This window comes from Microchirus variegatus, assembly GCF_963457635.1.
Source record: "Microchirus variegatus genome assembly, chromosome: 18".
NCBI classification, from domain to species: Eukaryota; Metazoa; Chordata; class Actinopteri; order Pleuronectiformes; family Soleidae; genus Microchirus; species Microchirus variegatus.
In genome coordinates this window covers 15,015,214-15,028,941 of record NC_139819.1, presented here as the reverse complement: position 1 = coordinate 15,028,941, position 13,728 = coordinate 15,015,214, and the positions used below count along the sequence as shown (strand labels likewise).

General features: G+C 37.5%; 1 protein-coding gene across 1 annotated transcript; it reads left to right on the top strand.

Moving 5' to 3' along the window:
• Nucleotides 1-1,856: 1,856 nt before the first annotated feature.
• LOC310940374 (ras-related protein Rab-14-like) lies at nucleotides 1,857-13,183 on the top strand. The gene is made up of 8 exons (XM_083905325.1): nucleotides 1,857-1,986; nucleotides 2,430-2,488; nucleotides 3,438-3,491; nucleotides 6,067-6,244; nucleotides 8,477-8,543; nucleotides 9,194-9,281; nucleotides 9,382-9,412; nucleotides 10,414-13,183. The coding sequence occupies exons 2-8, from the start codon at nucleotides 2,437-2,439 to the stop codon at nucleotides 10,589-10,591; spliced, it is 648 nt and encodes a 215-aa protein (XP_083761451.1). The 5' UTR covers nucleotides 1,857-1,986; nucleotides 2,430-2,436; the 3' UTR covers nucleotides 10,592-13,183.
• The last annotated feature ends 545 nt before the right edge of the window (nucleotides 13,184-13,728 follow it).

Here is a 13,728-nt window from a genome sequence, read left to right as displayed (position 1 = left end):
TTGAGTATTTATTGGTTGCATATTTATACATTCTCTTCACTGACTGCTGCTATTTGCTGACCTCTGCTGGTCCGTTACAGGCAGGTTTCCTGAATCCTCTGCTGCGACGGACGGCTTCAGCTAAAAACTCTCTGAAACGAGCTCCCTCTGCACTGTTCATTGAACATGGGAAGGTTTTCCAGAGAAAGAAGGTCAGATAAATACAGAACCTGCTTGGACCTGGGCATTACCATTATTATTATTATTAGTAGTAGTAGTAGTAGTAATAGTTGTTATCATTCAGTAATTGTGGATTTTTTTTCCGCAGGAGTGGGAAAACAAAGCTGCTACTTGACACCAGCTGATCGTCACATGTTTTGTGTTCTTTACAATTTTACAATGCCATTTTTGTGTCTCACTGTGGTAATTTGACATCTCTTTGTAGTCATTTTGTGTCTCCTTGTAGTAATTGAGTTGTTTTGTATCTTTTTGTCATCAGTTTATGTCTTTTTGCAATGGTCTAGTATAATTTTGTTTGTCTTTGTTTTCTGTCTCTTTAATACCAGATATCAGAAACCCATTCTCGTACACAGCAATAGACAAATATGACAAAGTGTACTCAGGTTATTTTTGTTTTTGTTTGTTTGTGTTCAGTATAAACATGCTCTCTGTATCACCAGAATATATTTCACACAAACTCAGCAGCTGTTTATGAGGTTTTCTTTGTTTGAAGTTTCTTTCCCCCGCTCCTTCTCTGTTCAATGTAATTAATCACTGGTATGAATTTCAGGAAGCACGTTTATTTAAATTTCTTTTGGTTATGTTCCACATCGTTATTGATGCATTTGCAACAATCTACACAATATTATTGTAGTCTGTACATATGACTTTCAATCAGTCTATCCCCATCACTTATTTGTGTAATTTTACTTCTTACTTAATGTTACAATCTCAGGGGAATGTTTCTGTTGATGTTGGACAGACGGCTAAACAAGAGCTTAAATGTGACTTTTTTGTTATCAGCCACGTTGTGTAAAATAAAACAATGTAAAATAATAATAAATATAAACTGTAGTCACCAAACATCATCAGGATCATTGATTTTATTGATTGTAAGGGGAAATACTAAATACGTTATCTTAAGTTACCTTGCTTGTCATTTGTATGCACCATATTAACATGTAATAATAAATGTGTGTGTGTGTGTGTGTGTGTGTGACAGTTGACAGAGCGAGAGAGAGATAGGAAGACTTTGATCAATTGATTAATTAAAGGAACATTACAAGTATGTAACCATTCAGTATACATTTATATTTTTTATTTAATATATTAAATATGAAGACCAATGTTATAACAAGCACATTTTTACTCTGGGACCCAGGTAATTGCCTATGTTGTCGACCCTATGTCAACCCTTGTTCTTTGATTGGATTTATGTTTGTTAAAGATTAATTCCTACACTGAAATTAAAAAATTTAAATGTTTTTTAAAAATATAAAGTCATTCAATTTAATTAAATTAAATTCAAATAAAAAAAGTCTTAAATACATTATCATTTAATATACATACATTCTTCTGAGAAATCTTACAGGAGCCTGAGAATCGTCAGATTTTAATTAACTCCTTTTTTCAGTGGTATTGCAAATTTTATTTTCACATTTTTAACAACCATACAACAAAAAACACTGCCTGCAGGCAGACTGTATCGTAGTACACCTTTTATAGTAAACCCTTCAAATATAAATGTTAACGTTCAGTAAAACATTGACATTTTGAAGAAAATAAATCATTTTTTGTCGTTTATATTTAACCACTTAGTAGCGGTCGAAATCTGTAAGTGTCGCCGTATTTTTATCTACCTCTTTCATCGCCGCTGAAGAAGAATCGCGGAAGCGGGGGAAGGTTTCCTGACGGCTCAGCAGCAGGCTAACCAGCTAATTAAGATAAATATCTGTATAACCAGCTGTTTAACTCGGGTTACATATAAGATAGGCACCCGGACCGAAGGTAAAATATCCGTGTTTATATCACACCGACCTCCCGGTTTATTGTGTGACGATGTTTAATGAATGTGGCCTCCTGTGTTAGCATCTAGGCGTAGACAGAACCTGTATTTAGCCGGTTAGCCACGGGGCCATGGTAGCAGAAGGGATTTAGATGTTTGCAGTGAGATGGGGATGGCCCGAAGATGGTTAATAGTCGTGCTAAACAGGACTGCTCTTATCCTACACGACTGTCACGGTGTTTAACGCTTCGTATTAACGCCGAGCTTGGCGTATAGCATTAGCTGAGTGTTAGCTTAGCCTATCTGCTTCCCTTTGTGTGTCATGTTGAACACTATGTCGGACATAATGTAGACAGACAGGGTTTGGGTCTCCTGTTTAAGATTACATCGTAAGTTTAAAGACAACGTTTGTCCATGTCTCCCTCTTCACCCTTCCGCCTCACAGAATCAAGATGACAGCCGCACCTTATAACTACTCCTACATCTTCAAGTACATCATCATCGGTAAGTATATGACTCAGCCGTTACTTTACTAACTAAACCAATGTCTCACGACTCCGTTAAAAAGTAATTCAAAAATAATTGTGTAAAAGTCGTGTCACGTCATCATAATCCGTAGATTATTATAGTCAAATGCTTTAGGGTCAGAGTCGGCATTGCAGGTGGTTGAGTTGGAGCTAATTATTTGACGAACGGCTGTCAATTAATGTATCAGTTCCCATTCCCACATCTGTCTCTGTTTACCAGCTAATTAGTGCTCAGCTGCAGTCTGTCTGTATCAGTGATGGTGAGGAGAGTCGCCTGGCAGCTGATTAACAGTCTGCAATGTAAACATCACAGAGCAGTAGGATTGTTTGGGGCGGCAGTGTTCTTGCAGTATCACTGGTTCATGTCAATTGTGTTGATAATTGTGTCAAAATATCTGCTTCTTCGTCCAAGTTCCAAGACGCCTGTGGATATTAAAATTTAAGGAGAGCACACAGTTTGTATTAGGTCTGAACGAGGGAATGGTAATTTTTACATCATTATTCTCGTTTTCATTCAAAATTATTAAAGCTTGATATTTGTGCAGATCTGAGAGGAACAAATGTGTTCCCTTCAGTCTGTAGAATAAGATGTGCAGGTCAAGACAATAATTCATCTAACATTATATTTTGACACACATTTTGGCTTGAACAAATATAATAAGAATATAATATTTCACCTTTTGCGATTTGAAAATTGCAGTTGGCCATATTGCGATTTCGCTAAAATTTAGAATCGTCTTATCAAAAATTTGTTTATAATGTAGGATAAGATAGTGTAGTTTTTGTTGACAAAGTGAAATTCATAAAAACATGTAGTTAGATACTAATACAGTACTTCACGACTTCTGTTTTAAACGTTCAAAAGTTAAAACCAGTTAAAAATGTGTTATCTTTCTGATCTGTTTTTATTGTTTATTCCTCTACAGGTGATATGGGAGTAGGGAAATCTTGTCTGCTGCACCAGTTCACAGAGAAAAAATGTGAGTTTCTTTATCTTACTCTTTTCTTTCTTTACTGGTTTCCATTTCTGTCTGCTTTTACCCTGGTACTTCTGTCCCAACATTAAATTATTTTCACTATGAAGACAAATAAGAATTTTGTAACATTTGAAAAGCAGTAATTACATTTTTGCCAGATCAGGTGAGTCATATAAGAGATGAATTCACTTTCAAAACGGTTCACATTAGACTGGACGCCTGCTTTTTGCTGCCATTACCACCCTTTACCTCAAAAGTTGTAATGTATGTAGGGCTGCAACTAACATTTATTTTTGTTGTCGGCTAATCTATCGATTATTTTTTCGATTAGTCGACTAATCACGATTATCTCCGTTAGCTAGTGATGGCGCATGTGCTGAGCCCTGTGTCGGTGCGCGTATCACTTTAGGAAAGTCACATGACCGATACAGCTGCAGTACTGCCTGTCATGTGGCGCGCCGGGCGTGCCAAACTGTTTTTTAAAAGGAAGCGCATCTGTCAACGGGATGCAACAATTAGTCATCATTTCAAATGTTCTGAGATATCTGGCAGAGGGCAACATGCCAAGATCTCAGGATCCTTTGAAATATTGGGACAACCAAAGGCAAACCTACCCAAACCTCTTCTTCCTGTCCCTAATGTTTCTGTGTACACCAGCCTCATCTGTGGCGTGTGAGCGGGTTTTTTTTTTTCAAAAGCTGGAGAACTGGCATCTAAAAAACGAAATCGCCTGAAATCCCAAAACTTTGGAACATCTAATTTTCTTGAATAAAAATGTATTTAAAAAAAATCCCCTCCCTGCCTCAAGAACAAGTAAATAAGCATCCTTGCATTCACAACACTTTCATTTTGATTTTTACATGTTATGACCTTAAAGATATCAAAGATATTTAAACTTAAATTAAGATATGAAATAGTACAATATAAAATACAATACCTTAAATCATATTATTGTATATCATTAAATCAGTATGTCGGTTGAGTCTGTCATTGGGTTGCCGGTAATGATTTTTAAGATCCAGGAGGTGTCAGTATTGAGCAACACAGTGACACAATACCGACACAGTATCAATACAGGTTGGGCACTTCTTCAAGAGGCCTCATCTACCCATCACTACCTATCACCTATTTTGGACTTCTGTTTAACCTACATACAGTGGACTTGTGTGTGCTTTAATAACATTTATCACAATTAAATACCTGAAAAAAGTGATCACAGATTTCTTACAGCTTAAATATTGAATTAATATGCCCCAAATCACACAGTTGATAAGTGAAATAGGTTTACAATTCATTATAAACGCTAGTATTGACAGGGGCTGAAATTAAGTATATCAAAGCAGCTTCGCCTGTAATTCACCAATTACTGCTGTTAAGTACGCATAACCTGACTGATCAAACTGATCATGTACTTGCATCATAGTCTGATGGTTAATTAATAAATGAGCATGTGATTTAAAAATATCTACAAGATGTCAACGTTATTTGTGGACTCCCTTCTCTGCGGTACATGATGATACAGCGGCTCCAGGGTGGCGTTTAAGGTGTTCGTGCATCGCCGTAGTGCTACCATGGAATGAGAGTTGCGCTTCACAGAGATTGCATTTAACGTGTTTCGCTGGTTTATTTTCAGTGAAATTTTTCCAAACTTTGGGTCTTGGTCTTCGAGACTCTTCATCTGTTAATTTGTGCGTTCTTCTCTGCTTCCTTGCGGGATGTAAACAGCAAGCAATACTGCCCCCAGCACTTCCTGTAGCTAGTTCTGGATAGCTCGAATGAGTGTTTGTTTACACTGCAGGTAAAGATGAGCATGAAGCGGCCGGTGTGTGATTTACAACAATAACATGGTGTGTCACGTAAACGATTACGTCGACCAATTGTTGCAGCCCTAAATGTATGTGCATGAAAGGAATGTCTCCAATACAGTGACTTTTTTTTCGTAGCTTGCCACAATATTGGCTTCGTTTACCACATATTGATTTTCTAATATTTCTGCCATATAATCTTATTTCCCCGTATAACTAATTAATCACACCTCATTCAATGGAAATTCGATTTGATGACCAATATACTAAGATATCTTAACATCTATCTGACAATAAAATGACTCAAATTTCATACACTGAAGAAGTACATTTTGTATTTGCTATAAAAGGTTTTTTTTCTTCTTCTTTCGCTTAAATACAAAAAATGGGGGAATTAGTAAAAAGCAGACTCAAAATCAGAACTAAACTGACCAAAACTAAAGATGCTTTTTACGGAATTAGAAATTTGGTCATCGTCCTCCTGACCAAATTTGGTGTGGCTGGATTGTCACTGGTCTCCTCGTCGTTGTACCGAAAACCAAATCCCTGCTCTCACTTTTCACCACTGCTGTTTTTCTGAAACTCAGAAACCAACTGCAGAGTAGACAATCTGCTTTTTGTTTACTCCGGCATGGGCATTAGTACACCTGATCATGTGAATGGACATTTTTCTGCTACATTTTCAGTGTGGATGAATCCTTATTACCTCCTGTGTAGTCACAGTTGATGTCTTCTGTCATAGTGATGTATACTGTGTGCATGTATCTGTGTAGTCATGGCGGACTGTCCTCATACAATCGGGGTGGAGTTTGGGACGAGGATCATGGAGGTCCATGGTCAGAAGGTGAAGCTGCAAATCTGGGACACTGCTGGTCAGGAGCGATTCAGAGCCGTCACCAGGTCGTACTACAGAGGGGCCGCTGGTGCCCTCATGGTCTATGACATCACCAGGTACTGAAGAAAACAGGCTAGGTGGTGTCGGTGATGGCACTAAAACTAAATCCAGAATTAATTAATTTTAGTGCTGTCAAACGATTAAAATATTTAGTCACAATTAATCACATGAATGTCAGTTAACTTGTGATTAATCACACATTTTTATCTATTCTGAATGTTCCTTGATTTGTTTTTGTCCCATTATTTTTTCTCATTTAAAGGCTCTTGATTTCTAAGCCTCTTCCCAGCTACGGCACCCGTCGGGACCCCCTGTTCGAGCGGGGGCCACCCCGGCAGGTCGCCTTGGCTGTTGCCTAGCAGCTGACTTATAACTTGTGGGCCAGGGGAATCTGACAAAGCATTTTGAAGGCCCACAGCAGTTGTTGACACGATGTGATTGATTTCTGCCCAGTGCTCTGAATGTCAAAGTGAAGAAATTAATGTTAAAACAACGTGAAAACAACAACAAAGTTTGCTCGGCCAAAAAGAACGTTAATCTCACGATTAAAAAAATTTGACACCATTAAAATGGGTTTGCGTTAACGCAGTTGATACGCTAACTGACAGCACTAATCTTTCTCTTATGTTGCAGTACTGCTCAATCAAATATGTGGTATACATGTGAAAGACGTGTGATTATTGAAATGTCTCAATATCAACTTGATAGATATTTGGCAGACATTCATGTTGATACGATGATGATATCTTCAAGACTCTTTGCTTGGAGTACCCTCAGTGGGCCAAATATTTAAATTAAATGTATCTATTTTAAATAGGGATGTCCGATATTGGCTTTTTTACCAATATTCGATATGCTGTTATTGATAACACTTAATTTCTGATTCCAATGTGAACCGATAGGATATATACAGGTTTTTTCCCCACAAAACTAATTTTAGGTCACATCACACTTGTGCTTAAGCCTCATTACCACCACCTACAGAGTGTTGATGAATGAACATGTAAAATACTACTATAATAAATGCATATATATTGTTATTATTTTCACATTTTAAATATTGTACATACATACATGCATATACTACTCACAAAAAAATGTGGGATATTTGGCTTTTGGGTGAAATTTCAGGATGAACCTAAACCTACACTATAACCTTTACAGGTGAACTTAATGTGACCCTCTCTAAACTTTTGAATGCAGAGAGATGTGGTTTCACTGACAGCTTAGACCAGGAGGGGGTTGTGCTATGCAAATGTGATGTTTCTGTATCTTGGCTCTCAGAAGATGTAAATCTTTGAGGCTAAAATTCTCCCTAAAGCAGTTTGAGGAGTGCCTACATTCAAATGACCATATCTTCTTCAAATATTATTGTGTTAGACATTGTTGGAAAGCTTAGAAATCACACTTTCAGAATCTGTAAATAACTAAAAATATCCCTTGACAGAGTTGTTCCCGGTTTTGCTGTGGCTGGCCACATATGTCATACCTTAATACACAAACCACATTTTTGAATTCTAAATGACTAATTTCTCTGGGACACAGAAACATATTTATTTCAGGTGTATATTTATTTTCTCTGCTGCTATGGTCCAGCGAAATTCATATGATATGATATCACTATTATAGGCTAATACCGGTCCAATATTATCAGTGGGTTGATAATGTTGTGCCAATATTATCGGAGATCCCTAATTCTAAATGTACCTTAAACTATATATGTTTTCAAGCTTTATTACTCTTTGCATCATAGTAGTAGGCAAATTTGCTTTAGGAATTTGTTTGTTATTATTGATACACTTCAAGATGGTGACATACTGTGCAGAATATTCTCTCCAGGCGTACCCGCCTGCAACAGTGGCAGCGTCCTACGGTCCATTTGTGTCTCAGTTTCATCATCAGTCAACAGACTTTTCACCACGGCTGGAATCAGTTGAATTCCAGCACTGCGGCCCTTTTAATTTGAAAAGAGCCCCACCCGCAAACCACAGCCCCCCGATCATTCGATTCTTTGTCGAAATTTCAGGGCTTTAGTCAACCAAGAGTTTCTTTGGTTGATTACAGCCCTAGTGTTAAAACCAATTTGCAGTAACCTTAAATAGCCCTAATTTATTATATATATACTGTATATTTAGCTCCTGTTTCCTCATGCTGTATTTCTTTCCTACTTTGCACGTAGCATCCGAAACAAAAATGAATTCCCCCGGGGATTAATAAAGTATTCCGATTCTGATGAAATGTGTGCTATACATTGCTAAACAATAACTCCTCATCTCCTTTGTCTATAGGAGAAGTACCTACAATCACCTAAGCAGTTGGTTGACAGATGCCAGGAATCTGACCAACCCAAACACAGTGAGTATGGAGACGGACATTGATAAACACACATATACAGTATACAATGTATAAGGTGATTACACTGCATATTTAGATTGTGTTTTGTTGTGTTTTTGTCTGACTTCTTTTTTTTTGTGGGGGGCAATCATTCAAGTAGGATATTGGCAGATGAATCAATGATGAAAAAACTTGTTAGTTACAGCCCTACACCAAAGACTATTGCTGCGTTCCATTTACATCATAACTTTCAAAATGTGAGTGACGTCCAAGTAAACCGTTTTCCAGAGTTAAGTCATTGTTGTGTGCAAACAAACGGCTTTGCAACTTGTGGCGAACACACGGCGACTCATGCGCATCGGCTCGAACCAGTTCAGAACCGCTCGCGGTACTAGTTATTTTTTTCATATTCTGAGCAATGTTTTATGACCGGGTCGTACATGTTGAATTATGGGGATTCATTTTTTATTGAACACCTGAAGCTAAAGTGAAGTCATTTACAATGTATAATGTCCATCTGTCAATTATCAAAGACGGCTGATAACTGAAGGTTTTGCTTCATGAAATCCCTCTGCTCAGTTTAAAATCAAACTCAGACTTGCTAAGAGCAGACTTCTACTTTGGACATTTCCTGGATTATAGATGTTTAATAAATCATTGTTGAATTTCAGGTGATCATTCTAATTGGTAATAAGGCTGATCTGGAGTCTCAGAGAGACGTGACGTATGAGGAGGCCAAACAGTTCGCTGAGGAGAATGGTGAGTGTGTGAGCAGGAAGCTGTTGAAATTTCATGCAATTAAATTAAAACAGGTTTTCAGGCTGACTGGTTCTGATTTTTGCTTCCTGCTGTTGATCAGGTTTGCTGTTTCTAGAGGCCAGTGCTAAGACGTAAGTACAAACCCATACACACCCTTTGAATCCTGCTAAATGTATGAAATATTTACCTTTTAAGATGGAAAGTAAAGTGAAGCCTTTGTCTTATAAAGTGTTTTTTGACCTAGCTTCAGGTCAGCTCAGGCAAGTACTCATTGTCAAATGGTTGGGAAAACCAGTGTCATGGTTTCTGCAGGTTAAAGTTTCATTATCAAACCAGATAGTAGTATAGAAGTGTAACGTGAAAAATATCTCTGAATACGAATGATTTATTTTCTGCAGATGCAAATGTTTTCTTTTTTTGGTAGTTACATTACTGCCCCACAGCAGACAAGAAAAATAAATGTTAGTACCTTCTGGAGTCCAAAGAGCTTTTACTTTTGCTTTGAGAAAAAATGCAATCAAAATCAATCCTGTAGATGTAAAACCTGCAGATACTGATACAGTGATGTTACTTGTGCTTTAGACCTCGGTCACTCCACATGTGTAATCATTGCAGAACACTTTGTGTTTCATTTAGACAGCCATGTTTTCTGAGTTTTATCTTGTATGAGACTTGTGTCTCACACAAGCAAGCCATTCTGCTTTTCTGGAGAACAGAGCTCTAACCTACTTTCTTTTACACCAAATTAAACCACTGAAACATGAAGCACCTCAGCAGTGTATAAATCATGCATCTCACAGCCAATCATTGTGGTTCAGGTATATCTTAGCCTCCATGTTCCCTCTACTTCCCCTCTTAGCTGAGTGAATCTATGGGTGGTCACTGGTCATCAACATCTTTATGCAGAGGTTTTTACATGTAGAATCACACTGCCACACTGTATTTCGTTCGGTTGGGTTCGGTATTTCTCAGCATAAGCAAGATCCGGCTCTTTAGCACAGCTTTAACAGAAGCAGTATATGGATGACTTGGAGAACTTGCAACCCCTCAGGTTTGGTCCCTCAGCTTGCAGAATGAGATGGACAGAAATCATTTTCAATTCATTGTTATTATTTGCTGTGTTCTTCCTCAGAGGGGAGAACGTAGAGGAGGCTTTCCTGGAGGCAGCAAAGAGGATCTACCAGAACATCCAAGATGGCAGCCTGGACCTGAACGCTGCTGAGTCAGGAGTCCAGCACAAACCATCAGCGCCTCAGGGAGGACGCCTCAACGCAGATAGCCAGCTGGCTAAAGAAGGTTGCAGCTGCTAACCTCACACAGAAACAACAGACAGATGGACGGACAGAGACAGTTATGTACACAGAGATCCCCTCTCCTCCAGGCACTAACATCAATCTGCTATTCAAAGTGCATTAAATAGGATATAACTGGATTACATTTAACATAGTAGACCACAGGCTCATTATCTTTTAACAGTCCAGTCGATCCCACTTAAACATGGGTTGTTACCCTCCAGTATGGAAGCAAATGTGTCCCATTATTCAAATTAAAATGCATTAACAGAAATGCTTTTTCATTTTCTAAATGTAGCTGCATTTTTGAGTCATAAATAGAATTAAATATCAATCAATCCAGCAAAAAGGTAACAAAATCCAATTTGAAAATTAAAATGCATGTCATTTTATTTATCATTTTAATTAAGTCCCAGAATGAGTTGTCTTGAATAAGAAAATTAAAATGCAGTTTGGAATATTGATTTTTAATTGTATTTATGACTCGAAAATTGCAGCTACATTTTGAAAATGAAAAAGCATTTCTGTTAATGCATTTTAATTAGGATAATGGGACACGATTGCTTCCATTCTCCAGAGACACAAAAATAATAAAAAATTGGACCAACTCACTGCCCAAATTGGGGTTGCACCAAAATGGTTTGCCTGTCTGCCAAGACTGGAATCGAGACTGCTTTCACACTACATCCCGTGCTGCAGCTAGGCTGGCACACTCTAGTTTCAAATCTGGACATTGCGATAGAGAGCTAGTCCAACTGGGTCCAAATTAAAATTGCTTGAGCAAAACAGTAGGCCAAGCAGTAATGTTCAAATTTTAGAAGAGGACATTTTTAAGTACATCAATCCTCATTCCATGATAAGGCTACCCTCCATAACACAGCAAGTACTTAATCTGGAACAATCGATAGTCCAGCTTAGCTTGTCCTTAAATTCTTATAGCATTTTACCAAACCTGAAATACCTTCCAGTACCAGGAGTTACAGAGAAATGTAGCTCTCTAATTCAGACTGACCTACAGTGGAAATATGATCTAAATTAATAGGGTTGTGCAAATTTGAAACTACCTTAGTCCAAAATATAAAACACCATGTCCCAGTGACAAAGATAACTGAGCATGAATGTGGACCTTCTGTCAAAGTCTGGATATTCCCATAAATAGATTCAGCACCTCATCTTAACCTGGACTGTTGCATTTAGGGACCATTTTTTCACATGTTTTAAAATCTGAACCTTGAGGTCAAATTTAGCTGTTATATGATCTGTTGTCATTGCAGATGGTCCAAACGCACAGTTGAGATTGAGTAAATTGTCTGGATATACAGTACCCATCTGGTACTGTAGATTAGTATTTGTCGTGTCTATGTGTGATACGTCATAATTAGCTTAAAAATCAATGCTCTCAAAACCATGAATACTGTCACAGAGTGGCCTGGACATCTGAACCTGCCTCCAGGATTCCTCCTTAAGATTTCTACATCTGAGCAATCTCATGCCTCATCTGAAGCTCTGCCCTCTGAGCTCCTTGTTGTATTATTTGGTTTGATTGTTCCATCATTTGTTGATTGGAAGACGCACTTTAACTGTTGTTTGTCAGGTGCACCTTAGGGGCGTTCCAGCTGTATTTTTAAATGTTTTACAGCCGTCCAGTCACCTCAGATGCAGGTTAAAGGGACAATCCACTGATTTATACATGAGGATTACTCATCTTGTGGAGTTCTTTGTTTTTTTTTTTTAAGTCTGCAAAATTATCCTGACTCTTTAACCTTACTGTACTGTCTCAAGGTGGGTCTAACAGAAAAAAAACTATTCAATTTGCTTCACAGAAATTGCAGGATCCAAGATTTTATGGTGCCTTCACACTAAATGCGAAGCGGTTTTATGTGGTGTTACAGTAAATACTGGCACCTTCTCATCTGTGGCTAATGTCATAGCTCACCATATTCACAGTAATGTGCAGCCACCTTGATTTAAGTGACAAACATTTTAAAAATGTACTGGGTACTACAGCTTCCTCTCTCACCATTTTGCCCGGTCTTGCTTGTTCTCTCACTTTCTCAGGGTGCACACATCAGCAACTGTCTTCCTTTTCTGACACATCGCGAGTGTTTGAAGAATCTCAACACCGATTGGCTTTCATTCCATGTATTGCATGAATTTTTCAAGTTTAAATACCTTGTGTTAACTTGAGCAACTGAAGCAACAAGGCTAATCTTTGCAGTGTCCTAGTAAAATGACACAAGTGGAAGCAACACATATCTTTTTAATTTATTACTTTTTAAGTTGTGTTTTTTTTAAATTGTCCTCGACTGTGGAATTACCATTTATCTTACAGCTGAAATGAACCAGTTTCTTGTTCATTTCAGAGGAACTGAGATGTTGAGAGGAAGGTCTTCCACATCATACATAAACTTAATATTGGTTACCACTGCAAAATAAATTAAGTTTGAAAAAAGTTTATGCAAAATATGAAAAATCTTAGATGGTTCAGTCTGTCCCCAAACTAACCTTTTTGTTGCTTCTATTTAAACGACATATAAACAGACCAAGACGTCCGTTTTGCAAATACTGTAAACTGTTTACAGTCTGACAAGACACTGAGTAAAACAGACAAACACATGCAGTTGATCATTTGTTTTTCAAATGAAAATGAAAAAACAAGATAACGAACTGTTAATTTGATTTTCAGAATAAAATGAAAAAACATTTGACTAGTGTTTTTTCTTCCAATTTCCGATATTGTGCTCGAAAGGGAAAACGGATAACCAGCGTTTCCTGTTTCTTTCAGTTTTGATTTTGCCACCTAACATAATATACGTGAACCGAAGATTGCGTCAATATTCTCTCCTTTACCTCAATTCTCCTCAAATGGTTCAAACCAAGCAGTCCTATTTCTGGTTTTATAATTCTATCAAAAGTGATCACAACGCACTGACAAAACATATTTTTTATAATTATGTCGAAACAATAGTCTAATAGTGATTACATGTTAAATAATGATGTTAAATAACATAGATAAAATACATTGTAGCTATAAATACTGAAAACTGTAAATAGTGGATCTATGGTCGTTTTTATGTCGTCTGTCTTGTACATTTCTTTGCAGATATTTATGAATACTCATGTTTCCTTACCTTATTTCTGTTTCTACCTTGTTG